The 26,838-nt window shown below is 36.8% G+C and overlaps 1 protein-coding gene across 2 annotated transcripts; it reads right to left on the minus strand.

Annotated features, from left to right (window-relative positions):
• Window positions 1-1,003: 1,003 nt before the first annotated feature.
• Window positions 1,004-25,691, minus strand: LOC126969907 (uncharacterized). 2 transcript variants are annotated; one of them, XM_050815532.1, is made up of 10 exons: window positions 25,490-25,691; window positions 12,634-12,836; window positions 11,101-11,221; window positions 10,781-10,893; window positions 9,831-9,963; window positions 8,850-9,012; window positions 7,453-7,621; window positions 3,167-3,292; window positions 2,337-2,676; window positions 1,004-1,806 (listed from the first exon to the last, which is right to left on the minus strand). In XM_050815532.1, the coding sequence occupies exons 2-10, from the start codon at window positions 12,833-12,835 to the stop codon at window positions 1,782-1,784; spliced, it is 1,392 nt and encodes a 463-aa protein (XP_050671489.1). In that variant the 5' UTR covers window position 12,836; window positions 25,490-25,691; the 3' UTR covers window positions 1,004-1,781. The 2 variants fall into 2 exon arrangements, with proteins under 2 accessions (XP_050671489.1, XP_050671488.1); XM_050815531.1 differs by having other exon boundaries at window positions 1,004-2,676.
• Between the last annotated feature and the right edge of the window lie 1,147 nt (window positions 25,692-26,838).

Raw genomic sequence — 26,838 nt, forward strand, 5'->3', positions numbered from 1 at the left:
CAGTTAGTATATCATATCATCTGATGTTGAGCGGTCGGGCTGATCACATTAAGCTCAGAGGAATCACAAGAGCGTTGCCGGCCTTTCAGATTTGTTGAAGCTACCCATGTCGTATCGTCTTGGAAACACCGCACAAGGAAGGTCATTCGGAATTATTATAATAAGTATTTCATAATGGTTACACGTGGAATATAGTTTTTTTTTAATAAAAATAAGGGACGAGACGAGCAGGACGTTCAGCTGATGGTAATAGATACGCCCTGCCCATTACAATGCAATGCCGCTCAGGATTATTGAAAAACCCAAAAATTCTTAGCGGCACTACAGTTGCGCTCGTCACCTTGAGACATAAGATGTCAAGTCTCATTTGCCCAGTAATTTCTAATAGAGATTCACGACAATGAGCGGAGGAACTTTTTGCATATATATGCACGAATACTTCGATCTGAAGGGCGCCGTAGCTAGTGCTAATATTAGGTACTGGGCAAATGAGACTTAACATCTTAGGTCTCAAGGTGATGAGCGCAATTGTAGTGCCGCTCAGAATTTTTGAGTTTTTCAAGAAACTAGAGCGGCACTGCATTTATTTGGGCAGGGTATCAATTACCATCAGCTGAACATCCTGCTAGTCTCGTCCCTTATTTTTATAAAAAAAAAAAAAAAAAAAAAAAAAACAAGGTCATGGTGCATCTCTGGTGGCGGTTAGGTTATTGACAGTTGAAACTAATAATACTAATAACTAATAATATTGTTGTAGTCTGTTCTTTTTGCTAAATTTTTTCTCTTGCGGTGTGTGAATCGTAATCTCGTGTAAGTAGTTTTAAGCTAATACACATGCGAATATTCGAATACTGGTTAATAATCTAATCTAATCTGGTAACCCCACACTTTTTCCAAGTGCACTTCTTACGTTCCTACTAACGGGAACCATATTAACACGCAAATGTGTAAATCACGTTCAATATAATGTACGGCTTGTGGTTTTAAAATTAATATAACATGATAAAATATCTTCACAATTTATTTAAACGTTTTCTTAACCAATTAACAACAAGGATAGGTATAACTCTTAGAACATTTATACGACAAGACAGACTGTGACAGCTGTGAAAACAAAACTTTGACAGTTAACCTGTATTTTGAGCAATGCACGCACACAAACACACAGTGACATTGGTACAAATTGCGAGTGTAAGACGTAGCTTGTCACGCACACTAAAGTAATAAACATGGCCTGTTTTAGAGTCTATATAGAGCTTCTTTCGTCTAAATTATAGACGTATAAATTATCGAACGTATAACTATATTTACTTATATCTATACATTTTTGTCAATATTATAATACGTCATTATATCATATCGTCTTTACATCTTAGCATAACATCGTTCAGCCGCGCCTAGCCATGCTTAAACGTGACAGTAAACAGTGACAACTGTCAAAAATGTCAATTAAATGATAAAAACAAATGACTGTTGCTGACCTCACACTCCTCACAGTTCACATTATGCTATTGGTTCCAAAAAAAGTAACCTAATACACGTAAGTATCCATCACTACTCTGTGCTAATACTAGTAATCTTAGTATCAATTTAATATCTTCAAAATGGGTTTAATTAACAATTTAAATATGTTTCATTATAAAATTATTATAATAGTATTACAAACACCAAGCGAAAAAGTTAGCGAATCCAGAATCCTAAACAGGATGTAATTTGTAAGCACGAGACGAAGTCGAACACCGAGTAGTGGAATCCCACTTTTCCCCAAGTGATACATAATATTATCTAGAATGTTTTACAGTACACCTGCGAAGAAAATTAAGGCAGGTTTAATTGTAAATCACATTTACAAATACAACGTATAGAGCTATTGAAGTTTGTTTGACTCTTATAAGTATTTTAAAAGTTGTCACATAGTACATACATTGTAACTGGTTAGTGCTGTGTCAGTCAAAATATACTTAATCAAAAGCTAAACAAAAAACATGAAAAACGCGTTAGAAATTGATTTTGACGTTATTAATCGATTTCCATTGAACTATTCTAGGTGCATATTATGATTATATTCTGTACGAAATAAATGAAACACTTTGGACCCAGTTGTCACGTCGATTGAAGCCACTTTTCGAGAAGGTGAAATATAAAATAAATTATAATTATTTTAACTCTTAGACATAGTGGCTTCAATAAAAATTCTCGCGGCCGCCGTAGAGTTAATCAAACATGGCGGAGCGAACGCGGCCGACTGTATCGCGTCAGACCAACTCGAATAAGTTGCCAGCGCAGTCGCCATTATACCCAGAAACATAACAAATAAAGCCAACAATATGTCGTACCATTTTATATTGTATTCGTTCATTTCATCAGCTCCCATTTGTTTGATCTGCGTCGTGAATGTTTTGTACTTTGTATTCATTCTGTGTAAGATGAGCGGGAAGTTTGACAGATCGCTATGATTGTTATTGTTCAGTCTTTCAGACTGTAGTCTCTTAGACATTGTTGATTTCATAAAGCACAGTCTTAGAAAGAATAATGGTGGAAATATGAACATGAGAGGCCCGGTTAGTGTGGAGCCTAGTAAGCCCATGACGAGGTCGAACCGAGGAACGGATTCGCCGAGGAATACTGCTAATGCAATAATACTTGAGCGTAGGAGGCAGCGTTGTAGACAGAATTCTGGAACAATTTGTATTCATATTGTTATTGCCGCGTTGCATAGTCTAACGGCCGTTCCCAATATTCAGTATATCTCCGGTTGTGGCCTACTTGAGATAAAAATCTTAACTATCGGTGACTTTTCTGTTCCAATAAACTTATCGACCGTAACTCACCTTATCCGTACACGCTGTCTGTCAATGGGAGGACGTATAGCTTACCAGCGATAGAAGTTTGTATGGAAATTGCAATTCACGCGTCCCAATATAGAGCGATATGAATTACTTATTGGGACAGCTTTATATTATTGACCGTTAATTACTGACAGTAGAAGGTAGTAATTTATCTCTATCTGTAGATAGTATGTTGGGAACGGCCGTAAGAAGCACAGTTAAATGATTATTAGATATTTCGTCGTGTTCTATTATTATATAATGTAAGTTTTTATCTTAAATTCACACACAGTATAGATAAACAGAGCGATGATCCAAAAGATAATATTATTATTTACCTCTAGGTATATGCAGTAGATCTTCGACGTGTAGGAATAAGGCTGAATTCCCTACGGCACTGGACAAACATAACTGTAAGGTGACCAACAGAGCCACAACATATAGAGTTAGTGAGGGAGGCATACCTGTAACAAAATCATTTTTTGAATAAGTAGGTAGAAAAATGCTTAAATTTACCAGAAAAAGGTCCTTTTACATTTGGATCAGCGTATTGATACTATACTTCCACAGTATTGTACCTACATCGTATTTCGATCGATCGATAGTATCGAAAAGAGTGTTTCGAGCTAATTCCAAGTTCCAACGTACCTACAATACAACATGTGTTTCAGAGAACGCGTCATACAATTGAGGAGATATAAATATTTGACATCTCATTCTATTATCAACCCAGAACTTATATTTATTGAATTATTTATGATATCTTAAAATGGATCTCTATAAATATTTCATGTGTGCAATGAAGTGAACTCCAATGAATGACTACCTATAGGTATATAAAAAACCGAAGAGTCTGTGGTAAGGAGTTCAAACAATAGTATATTTCATTACGAGTGCGGATAGCCTGTCATAGCCGAGGAGCAGCCGAAGGGCGAAGGTGAGAGTTGACATTCGGAACAAGTTGCAATGACGGTTCCGCACGTGTACTGAACAACTATTTTTAATACAGTTGCGAAAAAATGAAGCAATTTAATAGAATAATAAAATTTTAGTTTTGGGTATTCACTAAGGTATATCCACGTTGTTCCTTATTTTCTGCATACTTTTTATCATCGAAAACCTCGACCATAACGTAGAAAGTTTTATTTTTGCTGAGAGTTCGGACAAGTATGCCAACATAACATTTTCTGAAAAACTATTTGCTTTTTTCTCTTCTCTGCACGCAATAATTTCGTCGTATGTAGATATGTAGCGACTTTTTGACTTTTCCGGTAAAATGTTCTCCGAAGCATTTTGTACAATTATACTGAGTTCCGGTTGTGTTAATTCAGATAAAATATCCTCGAAATTAATCATTTAGTGCAACAAACAACTAAACTTGCAAAGAAAATTTTTGAAAAATGGCGCGAACCGTAAAAGAATATAAGCAGAGATTTTTTTGTTTTCTTCACGCATTCTGGGTAGGCAAAGGGAACTATGCCCCAAGTCTTTAGTAGATTTTTTTTATTGATATGAAATGAAAATGAAATTTAATGAGATGAAATGAAATGAAATCTAACCTAACTCATTAATTAAATTATGATATTGAAACAAATTAGTAGCTTCTTTTTAGAAATATTTGCATGAATCATAAAAACTTCTATGAATTTTTTTTTGTAAGTAACAACTTCGCGGTTGGCTTTTTCTTTCAATAGGCATTATTTTGAGAGTTGGGAAAGAGAGCACGTTCGGAAAAAGTAAAGAAAAAGCTCGAGCCCACATTCCGAGCGCTATACGTCCCTGCAATACGACACTTTTTGAGCAACTGTATTAAAAATAGATTTCATAACAACTCCTATTTTGTTCCGTTGCTCATTGCTGGGCGTGGCGGCGGCAAGCGAGCCATTTTAACTCCAAGCCAAACTCATTTAGAGCCCTTGTGTACCGCGACTATTGAGCGGTGACTGAGGTCAGAGACTTGGGAGTGTACCTTACAACTGATTTGTACTTTAGGATCCATATTATTGATCTTCTTCTTATCAAGTCGACGGTAACCTCAATTAAAAGTAAGATACACAGTGCTAAGCTCCTGGTGTCAGTACAGCTGTGTGTCCCAGACGAGTACGTAGGACGGCGGCGGTGACCTGCTGCAGCGCGTACCGCATACGCGTGCGCTTCGAGTACTCAACGCGATGTTCGTACACTTAGACCTGTTCTCGTGTCCGCTGAGTGAACCCACTAGAGCTGCATAGCGGTACAATAGTACCACTTGTGCTCAATTATAATAACATTATCTAGCTAATTAAGTTTTTCTTTTACTAAATATGTTTTTGTGTGATAATATGTATGATTTTATTTTATGTTCCTTACTCTGTCGCATTAGGCTAACTCAAACCTGTAATAATAGATGTAGTGTTTTAAACAAAAAAAAATATATTCGCAATACAAATGATTGAGTCAACGACATTTCATTACATAGCCACGTTTGCCGGGTCAGCACTTGCATAATAATTTCAAGATGCACATTTTGCATGAACCTCTAAACTGCATATGGAGTCCTGGTACATGTTGCTAGGATGACACATGATTTCAACCGGTATGAAAGACATTACTATCACCGCTACCATATTTATGTTCTCCTGGTGTCAATGTAGTAATACGTCGTGCGCGTGACGTACGAATATATTAAGGTATACTCGCGTCATAGATAAGACAATCTCTTCTTCAACTATGATTGCATTGGCCAAAACACTGTATAATGCTTGCTATTACATTTTCGTTAAAATCTTATGAATTTATGTGTCTGTCTCTTTTTCGTTTCATCGGCTTTCAAATCACACAGATGCTAAAAAGTTTCCCCTATTAAAAATCATTTTAAGAATTTTTCTGTTTAGGGCTGGTAAAGCACCCCATTGTACAGAGATGGTGTAATATAGATTTTTATTTGTCCACTTTCCCTTATTATCACGCGTAGTGTGCCAGACAAAAACATAATATTTGAAACAATATACATATTTAGACATACATAAATATATATAGATCGATGAATAAATATAGAAGAGAAGATAGATAGATAAATAAATATAGAAATATCGATGGAAACAAGGGTGGATATTCATTATAAATATTTACACCTACCGGGATTTGAACCCGTGACCTTTAGCTCAGAAGTCGGAGTCACTCAGCCACTCGGCCATGGGGGCTATGACAATATTTTGAGCTAGAGTTGCGAACATTTTCTGGAAGAAGGAGAGTAAGTCTGATTTCGAATACGGTAGAAGAGTACAGATTAAAAGTGTCATTTATACTTTTTTTCTCGGATATTATTTTGACATTTTTGGGACACATGTTTGATATGGGAACCAACAAGGAATAGGCTCACGTGATAGGATAGGAAGTGGAAAGGCATCGCAAAAAATTCCTGGAGAAACACACAGCACTTAAATACTACGTTCCCCGTAATAAACTACCCATAGGCAACCCATTTTATATTATTAATAAATTCCTTGCGAGATAACTAAATAGGATGTTTTCTGAGGTATTATCCTCTGTTGTCTTTGGGATTGAAGTAAATTATTAATCAAGTAGGTGCCTGAAACAAATAAAATTTGCTTCGTCGGTCATTAGAGACTGTGAATTGCTCCTTGATGTAAAACCAAACATTCTTGGCAAAATTCTAAGATTGCTTCTTTATCTTGATTGCAAAGGTGCTGTACCATTTGATATTTAAAGGGATGAAATTTTAAATCCCTTTGATATATTCGATCTAAGCTTCCCTTCGATATTCCTAGGATAAGGGTTTGTCAATTAGCAGACCTTTTAAGACTTCTCGTAAACGCAATTCTAACTCGTTCAATATTTTTTGGTGGTCTGATGAACAATTTTCACGCCAATACAGAAACCTTAGTTTTACGATTTTACGCGTGTCCCCCATTAAACTGACGCCAGAAAGCACGCCTAACTTCTTCTATCGAATTGCTTCCTATGTAAGTTACTACACAAAACACACGTTGTTGGACTGAGTAATCCATGAAAGTTCAAACGGATGTTGAAATAATGTCTCAAAGCAAAAAAAAATTTTTGACCAGAACTAACAAACTTCTATTAGAAAAATGACGTTCCACGAAATTATTAATTTAAAATTTATTTGTGACAGGCGTGACAGGCACTAACTTAATAGTTTACTTAAATCCCAAAGATTACAGAAGATAATCCAACAGAGAACAACCTATTTAGTTATCTCTTACGGAATTTATTATTAATATAAGATGGGTGGTCTATTGTGGGGAGCCCAGTATATACTAACGTCTATCGATACAGGTATGTTATACATGTATGTACAACCTCCACATGCACATGCTTATAGCACATAGGCGGGCGGTGCGCACGCAGCGGCTATTTCACACGCCGCGCTATCGCACGCACGCTGGTGGTCGCGTCCCACTACACAGATTGGTCGACACACATGGCTTTTTAATGACCTTGACATTTTCTTTTCAACAAAACCAAAATTTAAAAAGCAAGTAAATGACATTTTGAGTGAACAAGATTAATATATACATTTTTTTTTCAATAAAATCTCATTAGGTAACTATTTTGTTTAAATGTAATGTAATGTTGTAAGACTACAAACTCTTTCAGTCACCTTGAAGGATGTTACTCTCGACGTTATTGCCGTAGCGATGTGCTGCCAGGAAGGTGGTCACCATGAACACAAAACTGGTGATGGAGAACCCGCCGAGTACGGCCGAGTTAATCTTGCGACTGTCTTTCATGTCCACTTGTAGCGTCAGTAACATGGGGTGAATGTCGAACTGTGGAGCAGATAAGCCATTCGTATACGCGGGTATTGTTTTTATGATAAGAAGCAACTATTTGAGCTGGATGGTCAGCTGGTGGTTCTTGATTGGGTTATATACACTGCCCTATTGAAATGATGAAAATAAAGGACGAGACGAGCAGGACATATGACTGATGGTAATTGATACGCCATGCCCGTTACAATGCAGTGCCCCTCAGATTGATTGAAAAACCCAAAAATTCTGAGCGGCACTACAACTGCGCTCGTCATCTTGAGACATAAGTTGTCACGCCTCATTTGTCCAGTAATTTCACTAGCTACGGCACCCTTCGGACCGAAACACAGTAAAACATTACTGCTTCACGGCAGAAATAGGCGCCGTTGTTGTACCCATAATCTAGCCGGCACTCCTTTGGCTCCTTTGAGCCTCCCACAGTGCTGCTCAGAAGTCTTGAAGAACCCAAAATGCTGAGTGGCACTATGATTGCCATCAGAACAAACGATGCCCATTCTAAGCAGCCCAGTATTGCACTAGCTACATTGTACATCTGCGTCCGCTGTGTTGCTCCGCGCTTTAGACAAGACGACATACATAGGTAGCTACCGGCGCCGGCGCGTGGGATTCTGCGGGTAGATATAATTTGCAGTCGGTTGACAATCACTCACCGCGACGTGCAACCACTTTCATCCAGTCATCAATACATATTTCCTTTTCTCTGTTTAATTGATCGGTCAATAAAAGTCTTCTCAAGCATGGAGAAGCATACAAAAGTTTTTCAAAACGAAATGACTTATTATACTAAGGCAACTTATTAGGGAAGGTATCAGGTTATTCTTTCTTCTGTCATCGTGCGAGTTGTCAGGTAGCTTTTGGCCTTGTCAGATTGGTTCCAAACCTTATAGACGGAACAAAATAGCAAACGGCGCCTACTATCTTTATCACCCACCTCCGCTCTTAGTAGGGACCCGATAAGTAAGTATGAGTAGATCATAAGTGTACGTAAACAAATTGTAGCTGCGAACTGAGTACGATTTAAAATGAATCTTATTAGCGGACTGTTAAAGTAGCTATTTCTTCAAAAGATGAGCTCTAAGTGAAACTTCTGTACCTTATACTCCTGTGTATATGCTAAGAAGCCTCTCCTGGGTAAAGCTATAAAGGTCATTCATATTTGTTAGCATTAGGCCTGCAACGACTATACTGCAGGATTTCTATTAGAAATATAAAAATAGATCATTACCTGAAATGCCATGATACCATAAGCAACAAGAAAGTCCCTTTTATTCGGAATATAGGTGAGCACGTCTCCCGAAGCTGGCGGTGATGTGGTGTCCAGTATAATGCCGGTCCAGGTCATAACGGCGACAGAGCTGACGATGAACACCGATGATAGAGCAAGAGGCCTGGAAACGATTCCACTGATGTCAGATCCAAGCCGATTGTAATGTTAGTATAGAGAATTTGTATCATCATCATCAGCTGGAAGACGTCCACTGCTGGACAAAGGCCTCCTCCAAAGCTCTCCAGTACGATCGGTCCTGCCCTGCCCTCATTCAACGTATTCCGGCGATCTTGACTAGATCGTCGGTCCACCTTGTGGGGGGCCTACAAACACTGCGTCTTCCGGTCGCCATTCGAGGACTTTTCTGTCGACATAGTTCGCCCTGCCCACTGCCACTTCAGTTTCGAAATCATTTGGGCCATATAATAATATTTGGGGTATGTCGGTGACTTTGGTTCTCCTACGGATCTCCTCACTTCTGATTCGATTTCGCAGGGAAACTCCGAGCATAGCCCTCTCCATTGCCCTCTGAGCGACCATCATACCACATCGAAAACAAAATACCTGAGTACATTTCTTACTCAAATACATCAAGGAAGGACACGATGACATAACCAGTGAATGTGTACTCTAATATAATTAACGATTTTGACAATACTATCACTTCGTAATTTTTGGACCAATTTTCATATAATTTCTCTTATTAATGATACTCTTGACGGAGCACCTTTCCAATTTATCGTCGATATTTTAATCGTCTTTTTTTATGGTTTCAGACATATTGCTCTGTGGCCTGTGCAGTTAACTTTCACCGTAACGTTAACTAGTTGCAAAAGGGCAGGAGACCTCAAGGTCTGTTGTAAGCCAACTGTGATTAATACTTTTAAATGTTACTAATCTGTCTATTGTTAATCACGCCCTGTCAGGTCCGATACTTACTTCATATCCTTTGGTGATCCAAGCCACATGACAGGACAGAGCAGTAATCCAATGACTAACATCCAAACGCAGTAAGTAATGCGGATCTCCCCGCTTGTTATTTTCCACCAAAATAGTTGCATACTCTGAGATGCTGAAAATAAACCAATTTATCATTTAACCAACTTATTAATTGATTTTGACTTGCTTCCGCCGCCAAGCAGGGCGATATAAATCACTTTCAAGAAAGGGTGACGAGTTATTACAAAGCACTCCAATTTAGCATGCAATGCCCTTGAAATAGATGTCAATGATATGTATTTCATCACATGACATCATGTCATATTTGCATGCAACTGTTATCTATTTTTACACGCTTTTTATTAGCTTCACCTGTATGTATGTTTGTTCGTAACCGACTCATTTGGACGCGATTTTGACCCACTTTAAGCAGCCAGACTTCGTAGATTTATCGAAGAGCGATGACAAAGCATTAATTTGATAAAATTATTATATTTTCAATTTGCAAAACAAGATTATTGTTAATTTATATAATTCTTTCTTGTATCGTCGATAAGGCAGGAATTGATGTTCATTTTAAATTTCAACCATTATCTTTTCAACCAAAGCGTGTTTTTTAGTTCTTTAAAGTAGATATTTTTATCCTAATAGTTTTAAAATCATAATTTTGCCGCACACGCAAAGGCTGCGTGACATTTCCGCTTGTATTTTCTTTTCCGAGCCTACATCCTTCTTAAGTGCCGGCAACGTTTTAATAATTTCTATACTCTTGTAAAATAGCAGTGTCAGTCAGTTTGGAATGACACGGCATCTTTATGTAATGAGGTACTTATTAGATATATTATGATGATGATGTAAGATCCTATTGTTACGGTTATCGGCAGAGAATGCCACTCTGCTTCAGGTAAGCTCTCTAGTCCTTCCTGCAATAAATTCTATAAGAAACATACCAAAAATGAAGTTGGGAACCCCAGCGCCGAACACTGTGGCATCAATAAGAAAGGTGACGATAGTGCGGGCGTACTTCCCAAATGCTAGTTCAGCCACTGCTGCGTATGGGAATCTGTAACAGATTTACATACAACTTGAGGTGCTTCACTTGGAATACAATTATTAAAGATAAAACTGCTTAAATACACTAGCTGCGGAAAAGTTGACGACTAGCCGACGATGCATAGCTTCAAAATTTAAGTTCAGGAAAGACTAGGATGTGGAGGTTGACTTGGTTGGATTGACAATAATATTAATGTGACTAAAAACTCATACATACCGACTCTTCTCTCTAATATTTGGTGTGATTTCGTGCGCTAAAATCCAGCTTCGGCCGAGCAATACTGCAGTGTACAGTTGTAAAGCGAACACTGACAGGACTAAAGGTATTCCGTAGATACCTGCAAAGGCAAGTCAATTAGTGAGACAGTAAACAGAATTACCTTTTGTCTGTATTGTTGAAACGTCAAAAATATTGTGGTCAGTGAGTAATCATTAAAGAATATGTTGGACAGCGTCTACTCAACACGGGGGATGCCTCGCCATGGATTGTCCTACTCTACTATAAAAAAGGTGATCCTCTAATTGATGGACTGCAGAGAGTAGGTAATCAAAATAATATGAAGCTTTAGTTTAAAAAATTAAATATTTTAAAGCTGTTTATAAAAATCTCCGCAATTCAGAAAAAAATTCCTATAAGCAAAATTGGCAAAGACACGAGTATAAAGATATGATATAGGTAATATTTTTATGAGGACTTAATAAAATCGTCAACACAGCACAAAATGCATTGCAAATGCGCTTTTTTGGAGGTACCCATGTCGTATCATCCTGGAAACCTCGCACAATCAAGCTCATTCCATAGGTTGGTTGCACGGGGAAGAGAGTTCCTTGAAAACCGCACTGTGGAAGACCGCCACATATCAAGATGTTGGGGATGATATCCCAAATTGGACCGTGTCGTGCAAAGGTGGAATTCGGCGGCAGGAATCAGGTCATACTGCTCTTCGGAACACTCCGCGTGATATAGATGGAAGAGACACACAATAAAGCGACGTGTGATCAATAAGTGAACTAGCCATTCACAGAGAACTGTATCCCGACACTTCGAGCAGCTGTGCGTTGCACGGTCAAATACGGCTTACAACTCTAGTATAAGTACGCGCTTTTCTGAAGGTACACTTTTATATTTACTCGAAAATACCGCACAAGGAAGCTAATTACATAGGTAATTTATTTTGGAAGTAAGTTCCTTGATAACTGTTCGGTACAGGATCGCCACTCATCGAGACTCTGTATAATAAATACGTTTAAGTTTGTATCGTGTGTTCCAAACACTTTAACGGCCGTTCCCAATATACTATCTACAGATTATTATTTATTATAAATTACTACCTTCTACTGTTACTAATTAGCTGTCAATAATCTGAAGCTGTCCCAATATACCCGATAAGTCATTCGTATCGCCTTATATTGGAACGCGTGAATTGTAATTTCTATACAAACTTCTATCGCTGGTAAGTCCTCCCATTGACAGACAGCGTGTACGGATAAGGTGAGTTACCGTCGATAAGTTTATTGGGACAGAAAAGTCAACAATTTGATCTCAAGTAGACCACAACCACCACGTTACCACGGGGACACTCCCCGTGAAAGCATGGTTAGCATAGATTCCTTACAATCAGGTGACCCCGGAAGCTCAATTGCCCTTTTATCTCATAATAATATAATAATAATAATATTGACAAACTTTTTACACAACTTATGTTGCCCCAAGTTAAGCATGAAAAACCATTACAGTTTCCAAACTCACCACAAGATATGATGCTCTTTGGCAGCGCTACCACCGGAAACACCCCGAACAGGTCAACAATGCACAGAACTGTGAATATGACACTGAGTCCACCCGTGGTCTCACCAGCCGTGTACTGGTCGTGATACATCTCTACGCGTGTCTGTTTGCTGGCTGCCCCGGAACCTTGCACTCGGTCTGAGAAACGAGGGATCTTCATCATGCTGTGAACAAATTTCATCGATTCAATGATACGAGTAGACATGATATTGAGCATAACTCCATCTTCGCACTAAATTTGCCATCAAATACCAAATTGCAAATATGGACGTTTCTGCAATCCTTTCAATTAATTTAAAATAAATTTAAGAATAATTTCAGACCACTGCTGTTCTAATTTCATTAATTTCTAAATGTAAAATTGCAAAACAAGTGACATCACACTAGGTAGGGTGAAAGGGTGTCTCACAGATGTGACCAGGTGTGTCGAACGCGGAGGAGTTCGTGTGACCTGGGCCCCCTCGTCATGAAATGTCTGATGATCATCACGCAGAAGTAAATCCTTCCTATATTAATTACACCAAAACAATGCTTATGACTAATTATATTTACAAATAACAATACTTAATAATATAATTACAAGATATTTTTTTCAAAAATGGATACGCTCTCTCACCAACAACCTACACAGCACCTGATGGATGAATGTCTCAAGCTGTCGAAAAAAGCGATACCTGCACTATCGCCCAAACTGACACGTAGACGTATCAGCGTCAACAGACATGACATCCACATAAGCACCTTTTCACAATCGGCATAACTGGTAGTCCTAAGTGCAGAGACTGTCTAGCCGAGGACGAAAGGGTCACTCACGGAATCCTGAAATACGTCTGTAAAGCAAGAAAGGTCAAGTCAGCAGAATCACTCGTTTTATATCTCAAAATTTAGTGCTCATTTAGTGCTAATTTAGTGCTGATAACAGGTATTTGGTGCTGTGATAGGGGGACTAAAAATGAGAACACTGCTAACTTTTCATTAAGCTAGCAGTGTACTATTCGTGACTAGAAAGGTCAAGTCGGCAGAATCACTCGTATTATATCTCAAAATTTAGTGCTCATTTAGTGCTAATTTAATGCAGATAACAGATATTTGGTGCTGTGATAGCGGGACTAAAAATGAGAACACTGCTAACTTTTCATTAAGCTAGCAGTGTACTATTCGTGACTAGAAAGGTCAAGTCGCCAGAATCACTCGTATTATATCTCAAAATTTTGTGCTCATTTAGTGCTAATTTAATGCAGATAACAGATATTTGGTGCTGTGATAGGGGGACTAAAAATGAGAACACTGCTAACTTTTCATTAAGCTAGCAGTGTACCATTCGTGACCGCGTTATGATACAGTTGGAGCGAGAGGCACATCAGCTAATAATTTAGTGCTCAATTAGTGCTGCCTGTACAAGCAAACAGATTTAAAAAAAAAAATTTTTTTCAGTTTTTAACTATAGATAACTGCTGACATAACGATACGAGCAATCATAGAGCTGAAAGATGACTTTAAAATCGGTATTGGTTAAATTGAAAAGAGTTACTAATTAGTGCTCAATTAATGCTACCGGTAAACCCAGAATTTTTTTCAGAAAAATCATTTTTCAACTGCCCGCTAAAAAAATCGAAGGTTTTCAATAATCGAAAAGCTATGGGTATTATTCTGCATTGCAAATATCGAGTTTTCATCAGATCTGAACGTTATAAGGTCACAGAAAACTACCCTGACTCCCCTCGCGATGTAGCCGCTGTGTGTGTGTGTTTTTTTTTTTTAATTATTTTTTTCAAAGCAACTACTGCTACTATAACGACGCCAGCAGTCTTAAGAGTGAGAAGACAACTATAGAACGGAAACTAATGGAATTAAAAGACGCCACCATTTAGGGCTCAATTAGTGCTACCAGTAGAGCAAAGGATTTCTGAAAAATAAATTAAATTTTTTTTTTTTCAAATCAACTACTGCTAGTATAACGACGCTAGCAGCCTTGAGAACTAGAGAGAGACTTTAAAACGGAAACTAATGAAAGTGAAAGACGTCACTATTTAATGCTGAATTAGTGCTGTCGTTGTAGTAAAGGAGTTTTTAATTTTTTTTTTTTTTCAAATCAACTACTGCTAATATAACGACGCCAGCAGTCTTGAGAGCTAGAAGAAGACTCTAAAACGGAATCTAATGGAATTAAAAGACGTCACCATTTAGTGCTCAATTAGTGCTGCCAGTACAGCAAAAGATTTTTGAAAAATATTTTTTTTTCAAATCAACTACTGCTAATATAACGACGCCAGCAGTCTTGAGAGCTAGAAGAAGACTCTAAAACGGAAACTAATGGAATTGAAAGACGTCACCATTTAGTGCTGAAATAGTGCTGTCGTTGTAGTAAAGGAGTTTTTAACAGTAATTTTTTTTTTTCAAAGCAAGCTAGAATAACGACTCCAGCAGTCTGAAGAGCAAGAAGAAGACGATATATGGCAATAATTACATATTTAAACGTAATAACTAATCCTTTTTTACATTAATATATGTGTGGCCTCCATAATGTTCTTCATGACTTACCGCTAACAAATTTATTATGACAGTTGAATTGAAAATGTTTCTGCGAAATGTAATTAAACTATGATAAAAATTTATTATACTGCACTAATTGAGCAATAAATAGTGACGTCTTTCAATTCCATGAGTTACCATTTTAGAGTATCCTTCTAGCTTTTAAGACTGCTGACGTCGTTAAATTAGTAGTAATTGCTTTGAAAAAAAAATAAAAAACAATTTATTTTTCATAAATACTTTGCTGTACAGGCAGCACTAATTCAACAATAAATAGTGACGTCTTTTAATTCCATAAGTTTCCGTTTTAAAGTCTTCTTCTAGCTCTCAAGACTGGTGGCGTCGTTATATAGTAGTTGCTTTAAAAAAAATGAAAAGGAATTTGTTTTTCAAAAATCCTTTGCTCTGCTGGCAGCACTAATTGAGCACTAGATGGTGACGTCTTTTAAATCTATTAGTTTCCGATTAGAGTCTTCTCCTCGTTCTTGAGACTGCTGGAGCCGTTATACTAGCAGTAATTGCTTTGAAAAAAAATAAAAAAATAAATATTGTTAAAAACTCCTTTACTACAACGACAGCACTATTTCAGCACTAAATGGTGACGTCTTTCAATTCCATTAGTTTCCGTTTTAGAGTCTTCTTCTAGCTCTCAAGACTGCTGGCGTCATTATATTAGCAGTAGATGATTTGAAAAATAATAAAAAATAAAAATATTTTTCAAAAATCTTATGCTGTTTTGGCCGCACTACTTGAGCACTAAATGGTGACGTCTTTTAATTCCATAAGTTTCCGTTTTCGAGTCTTTTTCTTGCTCTTGAGACTGCTGGAGTCGTTATACTAGCAGTAATTGCTTTGAAAAAAAATAAAAATAAAAATATTGTTAAAAACTCCTTTACTACAACGACAGCATTAAATAGTGACGTCTTTCACTTTCATTAGTTTCCGTTTTAAAGTCTCTCTCTAGCTCTCAAGGCTGCAAGCGTCGTTATACTAGCAGTAGTTGATCTGAAAAAAAATAATAATTTCTTTTTCAGAAATCCTTTGCTATACTGGTAGCACTAATTTAGCACTATATGGTGACGTCTTTTAATTCCATTAGTTTCCGTTTTACAGTTTTCTGCTCACTCTTAAGAGTGCTGGCGTCGTTACAGTAGCAGTAGTTGCTTTGAAAAAAAAAATTAAAAAAAAAAAAAAACACACACACACACAGCGGCTACATCGCGAGGGGAGTCAGGGTAGTTTTCTGTGACCTTATAACGTTCAGATCTGATGAAAACTCGATATTTGCAATGCAGAATAATACCCATAACTTTTCGATTATTGAACACTAATTCAGCACTAATTAGTAACTCTTTTCAATTTCACCAGTACCGATTTTAAAGTCATCTTTCAGCTCTATGATTGCTCGTATCGTTATGTCTATAGTTAAAAACTGAAAAAATTATTTTTGAAAAATCTGTTTGCTTGTACAGGCAGCACTAATTGAGCACTAAATTATTAGCTGATGTGCCTCTCGCTCCAACTGTATCATAACGCGGTCACGAATGGTACACTGCTAGCTTAATGAAAAGTTAGCAGTGTTCTCATTTTTAGTCCCCCTATCACAGCACCAAATATCTGTTATCTGCATTAAATTAGCACTAAATGAGCACTAAATTTTGAGATATAATACGAGTGATTCTGCTGACTTGACCTTTCTAGTCACGAATAGTACACTGCTAGCTTAATGAAAAGTTAGCAGTGTTCTCATTTTTAGTCCCCCTATCACAGCACCAAATATCTGTTATCTGCATTAAATTAGCACTAAATGAGCACTAAATTTTGAGATATAATACGAGTGATTCTGCCGACTTGACCTTTCTAGTCACGAATAGTACACTGCTAGCTTAATGAAAAGTTAGCAGTGTTCTCATTTTTAGTCCCCCTATCACAGCACCAAATATCTGTTATTAGCACTAAATTAGCACTAAATGAGCACTAAATTTTGAGATATAAGACGAGTGATTCTGCCGACTTGACCTTTCTAGCTTTACAGACGTTCCTGAAATGTGTGGGGGTGGCCAACCAATTGGCAAAAACCTTAATTATTACGAGGTCGCTCCAAGAAGTCTGCGAACTTCTTGAAGCTGGTTGGAGTAACTGGCCAACACTGCACGCAAAATTAACCCAACCTAGTGGTTTAATTGCGGGAACAGGAACCCCTATACCATACCATACCAATTACTAGGAACATTAACTATATACTACGTGGAAGTGTACCAACAATTGTTGGCAGTATTTCCGCGTTGGATGACTAGTCTGATCCGTTGGCCAACATAAATGCCAGCGTTTGGATTTCGAACACCCTAGGCTTGGAAACCGAAAGAACCGGTTAACATTTAAGTACATAGATAACTTTTTTAATTTAAGCCGTACAACGTTACGGCTTTGCTGTTATTAGCAGTGGTGGATTTACACTAGGGGCAGTTGGGGCAAGTGCCCAGGGCGGCAATTTTTTTAGGGCGGCAAAATTTTGAAAGGAAAAAAATTAGTCTTATCAAGATTGCTCAATAAATTAATTATGTTGATTAATAATTTTTGGTTTAATTGATAATTCAAGAAATTCAATTTACCCATTATTTGTAAATTATAATTTTGGCACGTTTAGTAAAAATTAATAATAAAACGATTTAATCAATTTATTTCCTTGGAGACAAATATTTATTAATGTTTTTAAAATATATAACATATAATAAAGATTCTGCAATAAATGAGTTATTTTAGTTTTGAAAAATAAATAATAATATAAAATATAAGTTTTAATAAAATTCCACTATTGGGGCGGATTTTATTCCGGTGCCCAGGGCGGTATTAAGTTTAAATCAGACCCTGATTATAAGAGTTCACTATGAAGGTTTTGTAGAACTAAGGGCATAAACTGCGTTAAGCGTGTGCACGCACGTGAGCACGTCGCGGGCCACGCTTCTGGTGCCGTAACCGGTTAAGAACCGTGTTTTTCATCACCGCGTCACTTAACAGAGCAAAGTATTGAGTGATTTTCAGGACTCTTTTCTGGTCAGGTTCGCGTGCGGATCGCCCGCATCCTATTATTTAATGCATATGTTTCCTACCACGCGTGCTGCATGCGCACGGAACGCGGATTGGTTGCAAGCGGGCGTGCTGTCTTGCGTGTGGCCAGGAGCGTTCGTAGTACACGCATGCGAACCAGCTCCGCTCTCGGATTGAAATCCGCGTGACAGGAAAACAATTGTTATCAGTGAAACAGAAAGATTTCTCCCCCCGCTCGGGGCGGGTGTCTCATTTTGACTTTGCGGAATTAATTACTAATAACGTTTATAAAACAACACCAGGTGTTACCAGGTAGTGTAGGTGTTATGACAGCTCACAGTGCCAATACCTATACCCTCCTCAAATCAATAATCCATGTCATGCTGCATGAAGGCCGGCAATTAGGGCCGTGTTGCTGAGTATTATATTATCATATAATAATAATTATATTGATACATTTTTACACAAATTATCTTGCTCTAAACTAGGCATAGCCTGTACTATGGATATATGAAAACGATATATTTAATTATTATACGGGATTCGAAACCGTGACCTCTAGCTCAATCGGCTGACACACTAACCACTGGGCTATATGGTCGTTACTTCTTATTTGAGGTATATGTGCTTCTTAATCTATATTACTAATAGAATAATAATAATAATAATAAAGTGTATACATATACTCTTTTACATAATATACTGACTCTTTGGCACATGCCAGCCCTTTGTGGTACCCAAAACGTAAAACTCAGGCGCTTATGAATGTAGTCATAATCATTCAGAAGAAAATACGTAATCTCAATGTGATGAGCAGTGGAAAAAAGAGATGTTTTTTCTATATATCTTATAGGCACTATAATATTATTATACAATGATTTATTATAATGAAGCGAACAATATAATATTATTCTTAGATATTATTAATAATTAAGTGTCATGTCAGAATGTCATACAGTTAAAGGAGTGTATTGAGTATATCTGTAGCGGCTTATCAAAGCTTTCTTGCATTACTTATGAATAGTCCATTTACGACATATATATATGAAAACAGATAACAGTTGTACGTGTAAGATTGTTTAACAGAACCGGCCGCTACGACTGGGATTTATACTCTAGCGTGCCTTTAATGAAGGCCATTTTATATTAAATTTATTTTGATGTAAAGTCGTTTTTAGGCGCACTGAGCACTTTAATTTGTGGATATTAAATGAGACTGAGCTATCGCAACAATGTTACGTTCGTTTGGATAAAGTCGTCTAATAGAGCGCGATGAATAAAGAACAAAATCTAGTAATTGTTTTTAAACAAACAGTCATGATTATGATTGTAAATATGATCTGTATTTCGTCTAGGAAAATATGATGAGAAAAAAAAACATAACGTCGTATTGTTTGCGGATGACGCATCATAACATATTCAGAGAGAAAAAAAACATGTTATGTACGACGAAGTGAGCGATACTGTACCTGATATCATTCAGCAAGAAAACAAAATATATAGCATTTACCATGCAGCGTGCTAAATGTGAAAAATGTGAATGCGAGTGTTTTGTTAAATGGAGAGGTGATAAAACCGGTGGAACTGCTATATTTCTTGGCATTACTTCTTACTTCTTGGCCCCTATATTGAATATGCGGAATATATGCGGTTATAAAGATAAGAATATTAACATACTAGATACGGCTCACCTAGGTTTCATAGTATTTTATCCTATGGTATTTAGTTATGGGGCCGCATACAGCCGATATTAATACCATCTTTGTGCTGCAGAACAGTGTTGTTATGGATATCCATCGAAACTATCGGATAATCCGAAATAATTTAATATCCATAACCGTAACCGAAACCGATATTATATTTTACCAATAGCCATATCCATATCCGGATCCGAAATTATATATCCATAACAACACTGCTGCAGAACAGGGCTATTCGCGCTATTTATAACCTAGTTCCTAAAGAATCATGGAGCATTGTTGCATCTTATGCATGCACTGTTACATATTGTAATAACTGTTATAAACTGTAATGTTAACACCAGGAACCGACATAAACTTATTATGTTTACTATTATATATATATAGTAAGTCTTTAGTGGGGCGGCGTGCTTTTACAACAAGATCCCAGAAAATGTTCATAACAAATGTGCTACGAAAATTAAAAGAATGTTAAAAGACGTTTAGATGTGCATTGCCGGAGAATATTTCTGTTAAAGAAGTAACCTTTTGAAGATCTGTGTCATCTAACTATTGTTTTGTCTTGTCGAAGTAATCGCTTTATTGAAGTTGGAGAATGTCGAAGTTTATTATGACACTCTTTCGAAATGTAGGTATCAAATCAGTTGGTCGACTGTCGAGTAGCTACGTTCGATGTCATTGCCATTCCAAAAGTTCAACTAAATTTGTTAGTGCGATATAGTAGTGCGAATACATTATAATTGAGGGCACTGCCAGTTTATGAACTACATATTTTAGCCGCGGGTTATCAAATATCTGTAACTCTAGATTTGCACTCATTTGCTATCGCAACTATGTTAGAGGTAATTAGCAATTGTTGCCGAGTGAAACTATTATTTAACCCATTTTTTGGTCCCTATCTAACTGTACCAAGTATCAACCTTGGCAAACAGCTTCGCGCTGAAAGCAGGAGTGCTTTCAGTTTTGATGCAGCGACATGAAAAACTATCTAAAATAGCGAACCTTTTTTATAGAAGAGGACTACAAGTGAGCGTATCTGTCACCTGATGTTAAGTGATCACCGCCCTCAAATTCTCTGGCAACTCCAGAGGAATCACACGATCGTTGCCGGCATAAGGAACGTGTTCGCGCTTTTTTTGAAAGTACCCATGTCGTGTCGTACCGGAAACACCGCACAAGGAAGCTCATTCCACATCTTTGGAGCATGTGTAAGAAAATTCCTCGAAAACTGCACGGTGGAAACCTGCCATACATCCAGATGGTAGGGACGATATCCTAATTTGTGGCGTGTCTCGCTAAAGTGGAGTTTGGCGGCAGGCAACACTCTTCGTGATAATTGTAAGTCTTACACAATGAAGCGATGTCTCTGCGCAATGCCAAATGTTCTAGCCGTCCACAGAGCACTGGATTTCCGACAATCCAAGCAGCTGGTTGTCACTAATGTATTGTGGCAAGCTTCCTAACATTGAGGGTCATTTATTCCAAAAAGAATAAACGAATAAGTTAATTGAAAACTCAACAACGTGACGGGCGGCAGCTTGGTCAATGTTTCCTGCTGTATTGATAAGTATGTTATTGCCGAGCTTGTATGGGCTTAGTCTGTGAAGCCATATTGGGCCACGATGTAGTAATAGCAGGTGTCGTATTACGTTAGCTTACAGCAAGGATATAAAGGAATAATGTAATTTTATATCCATACCTACTATTATTATAAGAAGGTAAACATTTGTAAAATGGATATAGTAACTAGCAAGCAATCTTTGAGATATAGTTGAAATTTATTCATCAAAATATAGATTGGTAGGGGTCTACCCTAGGACGTAAGTATCCATAATCTGTGGGACCAGTGGGAGGCTCCTTTGCACTTTGGATGCCGGCTAGATTATGGGTACCACAACTACGCCTATATCTGCTGTGAAGCAGTAAAGTGAAAGTATTAGCGTGTTTCGGTCTGAAGGGCGCCGTAGCTAGTGAAATTATAAACGAGACTTCACATCTTATGTCTCAAGATGACGAGCGCAATTGTAGTGCCGCTCAGAATTTTTGGTGTTTTCAAGAATCCTGAGCGGCACTGTATTGTAATGGGCATGGCGTATCAATTACCATCAGTATCCTACTCGTCACGTCCCTTATTTTTATGAAAAAATCTCATTTTAGGCACAGATTAAGGCGAAGGGTAAGCAGAAAATACGGCATTTTTAGACAAGTTTATTAGTGAAATTACACCATTTGGAGCTATGAACACTATTTTATCATATAACACATACCGTTAAGGCTTATTTGTAGGTTTCTAATGTTTGCTGTTGGTGTATACGTTAACACTCTTGAGCTATTTTGAACTACCACTTTTCATTGCAGTTAAACAAGTTTTTTCTCGGCATGACGCATTGGTTTAGTACTATTCTCAGAAAAGGTATTTATATAGCTTGTCCTTTTTTTGTGTAAGTAAATTTATTCAGATTTGTTATCAATAATGAGAATTGTAAGCATATAAACTGTTTACGCCTGTTAAAATATTACAATTTCCACGCAAGAATTTTGAAAATGTTGGCTTTGTTACATAGATCGCGGGCCGGCAGCCGTGAACTCAAATCGCTCAAGGTCGCTAACATTTAGTGTCGCCTTAAGCACTAGTTAAACAGCGTAGAACTAATGTTGACATGCAAAACTTTTCCCTAGAATAGAATGAACGCAAGTTAACATTTAGTCTTCATTTATTTATTTTTAAAGCGCGGCCTCGTGTCACTGTATCTCATTCTTATATCAGCTCTAATAAGATAATCTGTTGATACGGTCCCTACATTACTTTGCAGGATTTATTTTATTTATTTTATTTATTTTATTTATTTATTTACTAATAATCCAACAGCTTTATATACCATTACAATAGACTTACAAATAATTTTACAAATATGCCAATTTAGGATTAAGAATAATAGTTACAAAACTTTAATAGGTATACATCTGTTATTTAATGCTAATATTATTACATACGTTAATAATAATATTATTTAAGAGGTGTGTGTGTGTGTGTGTGTGTGTGTGTGTGTGTGTGTGTGTGTAGTGTAGGTGAGTGAGGGTGTAGGTGATTGAGTGTTTTCGTGTTTATGTTATACAATTTTATTTTCGTGTGTTTTAAGTATTGAGATTTCGTGTAAAAAGCGTTGCTTAGACGTCGCAAAAATGTCAGTACCTGCCTACTCGGTATTATATAAGTGTGTTATTCGTTTTAAAAATTGTTCTGGGCATAATTTGTAGTTACTTGGGGGACGTGAACAAGGAAGTGTGACGGATTCTGTAGTCCGGTACGCTTAGATATATAGATTCTAATAATTCCGAACAGTCTATAAGGTTATTCCATAACATATGGAGTAACAGTATATCGCTTTTTTTCCGCCGTATAAACAGAGGTTCCATTCTAAAGCGTACACAGACATCGTCATAGGTGTCGAAATGAGAGTAATCCTTGAAGCACTTCTGACAAACTTCTTCTGTATAGACTCAATTTTGTTTATATGTACTGCATAGTACAGTACTAAAGTAAAGTAAAAAAAAGTGCCTCTAAATACTATCGGCAAACGGTCTTTACTGTGGTACAGCTTGTCTTCCGACAAAGGCCTCCTCCAAAGATTTCCATTCTGTCCTATCTTTTGCTGTACGAGTCCATAGTTGCCCTGCTATTTTCTTGATGTCGTCTTCCCATCTCATAGGCTGTCTACCTCTATTTCTTTTTTTATCTAGTGGTTGCCATCGTGGAGATAATATAATTTATTTTAATACGCATTTTAAGAACCGCTGGTGTCGCATTGCAACAGTTTCACAACAGCACCCTCTCCTCCTCGGCCAACATCCGGTGCTCAAATAAAATATTATCATTAAAATAAGTATTAATTTAAATAAATTGTATATTTTTAATGTCGAAGAGCAAGATGAATATTGTTTGTTTCATATTATTATTTATCTAGTAAAGAATAATCGTTTGCAGGAGCTATTAGGATGACGATGACGACCATATAGCCCAATTTATTATTATTATTATTTAGGTTACCCTGCTTACTCCAGTTTGGGGTCCCGGGTTGAAATTCCGGTAGCTGCAAACATTTACATGATGAAAAATGTTACCTCGCAACCCATAAGCACAGGCTTATGCCTAGTTTGGGGCAAGACAATATTTTGTGTAAATGTGTGTCAATATTTATGATTAGGATTCCATTTCTTAAATTATATTATCAATTATCTGGGAGCACGGCCATGCTTTTCTCGAAGCAGTTCAGGCTATTTTCGACCCCTCATAACTTTGTTGTGGATAAGAAGCCTACATTTCTTGTTTCCTAATTTCCAAAAATATATATATAGTTTTATTATTAATGTTTCCAAACTCCAAATTAGGCGTGATATGCACAAGCCAGAGGAAAATTTTAAATGTTGGTTCTACATTTCCAGGAGTTCGGACTTTGTGTCAGGAAATCTCTATTTCCTTTTGAATATTTTAGATTTAGAAAATATTCTTAGACTTAAAAACTTAAGATTGTACAAAAAAAAAGTTCATTTTATTCAAAAATCATCCACTACGTTATATTTCAAATCGAATAACAATAGGTTCATATTTATCCGGGCACAGGGACTGCTGAAAAAAGTTTTCCATTAAAGCACTTGTTGATACAATATATTCCGTAGGGCGATTAAAACTTTAACTTCATGCGGCGAGACCGCATAAGTACATGTATCTACTTATATCAAGGGCACTTCCAACTCGATAAATTAGGGCAAACTAGTTTGCAAGCTTCATTCGATAAGTATTTGCGAGAGGAATTCGCGCATCAATTGCATCTTTAGGTTTTTTTTTATGACAGTAAGGGACAAGACGAGCGGGACATACAGCTGATGGTAATTGATACGCCCTGTCCATTACAATATAGTGCCGCTCAGGATTCTTGAGAATCCCAAAAAAAAATTCTGAGCGTCACTACAATTGCGCTCGTTGCCGTGAGACATAAGATGTTAAGTCTCATTTGCCCAGTAATTTCACTGGTTACGGCGCCTGTTTCTGTGTTTTCCTAGGTTTGTGGTCATCCTTTAAGTTCTTACTGGACCACGCGTGAGACTGGCACATCTATCTGACACAGCAAATTGCTACAAATCTACTGCACCGATTTAGTTGTAGTTCGTTTTTTGAATCTTTCGTAAAAACAGCTAACATAAAAATTACATTTAAATAAATAGCCTTATTATAAATAACATTGTAAGAACGAGTTTTTACAATCAACCACTTTTTTGTTTAGCTTATTTTGTGTTTTAATTGCTGTGAATGTGAAACTGCAGTCGACTAATTTAAGAAAATATTAAAATTTATTACACAATATATACTTTCAAAAGAAAATCAAATCCGTATTTTAGAGATTTGATCAAATTTATGAAGTAAAGCCAAAATGGGGTTTATATTTATTCCGCTTTGTAGTTATTTTAAATTGATTCTTCTTTATATTATTTAAAACATTTACGTATAATTAAAAAATAAATCTAGTCCCCGTACTCACCATAGATATTTAGATGAACTGCAATTATTTTTAATGTCTGAACATTTTGTCACACTTCACACTAGTACCGTATACAGTTTAAAATTTGTTACTCCTTATCGAAAACCTTTTTTGTTTGTATTTTGTTTCTGTGTATTGCTATTTAATCTGTGTAATATTTAAGCGAAGAACTTGTGGTACCGGTCGTTCGCCACACCGCGGTCTGTGGTCTAAGGATTAACCTAATGAGAGCTGAGAGCAATGCGCCCAGTACAGTGTGGTACAGTCCCACACATAATTGCTTTCGGAATATAAATGACTGATATATTCAGAGCGCTCAAACAATTTTATTTACTCACATGGAGCAATTCGACAGCTGTCAAATTGCATGATACTGTATAATTCGGGTTACATAACATTATTTTATAAAATGAAGGTCTTACTATTTGATTACATTACATTGATTTAAATATTCTTCTTTTATAGTATTTTGGTTTGAGCTGAAGGTCTTGTTATCAAAACTTACAGCTAGGTTAAAAATTAAAATACATAGTTATAGAATATATATGGACAATTAAGATGAATATATGATACTGCCTATGCTGTGGCTAAATGGTAGAAAAAAAAGAGGAATCAATCTATTACTTGTGGGTATACAATATTTTGACCGTATCATCATTGAGTCAGATAACGAGATAGTCTGCTTTGGCGATCCTAGAAATAATGAACCTCTTCTTGCTTCCTTTGCTTGCACAACAGTATCGACTGATTTATATTATATGTGATGGCTTTACATTGAATGTTAACCAAATAAAGTGAATAATTTTGTAGACACCATGTTTTAGGCGGCAGGAATAGTTCGTTCAATCACACACGATTGGCTAATCGTGGTTATGATGTGTTTCGTTTGATATTAATCCTGAATTTCTATTAATATTAGTAAATATTTTTTCAAACAATTCTTCTTTTGAAGCCACCATATTATAGAAGTTCCCAAAAAATAAGTTTACGCATATCTTCAACTGCAGCGTGGGACGCTGGAAGTTTTGGAAATATATCATTGGTGTTTCAATGAATTGCATATTCAAGGAAAATTTCAAAGCGGAACGAAGAGTCGACGGACTGGGTGGCAATGGATATATTTGGATCGAATCATTCAAACCACTTCTATTACGAAAATTTAACAAAGAAGATACCTCCGATCAATTATTTTAATTACTAACTCGGCAGCAACCTGTGAACATCTCAACTCTCTGTGAACAAGTAAATTTGAGGTACCTATTTCATTTCTATAAAAGACAAAGGTAGAACTTGCTAATCAAATTCAAATTTCCATTCAAATTCATATTCCATTTATTCAAAAGATTATT

Source organism: Leptidea sinapis, chromosome 19 (genome assembly GCF_905404315.1).
Source record: "Leptidea sinapis chromosome 19, ilLepSina1.1, whole genome shotgun sequence".
Taxonomy (NCBI): Eukaryota; Metazoa; Arthropoda; class Insecta; order Lepidoptera; family Pieridae; genus Leptidea; species Leptidea sinapis.

Coding starts and splice junctions, on each gene's coding strand:
- LOC126969907 (XM_050815531.1), bottom strand. CDS start 12,835: ATGATGAAGATCCCTCGTTTCTCAGACCGAGTGCAAGGTTCCGGGGCA. Junction 9,964..10,780: donor GGTTCCCAACTTCATTTTTG/GTATGTTTCTTA, acceptor GTTTATTTTCAG/CATCTCAGAGTATGCAACTA. Junction 2,677..3,166: donor TCTACTGCATATACCTAGAG/GTAAATAATAAT, acceptor AAATTGTTCCAG/AATTCTGTCTACAACGCTGC.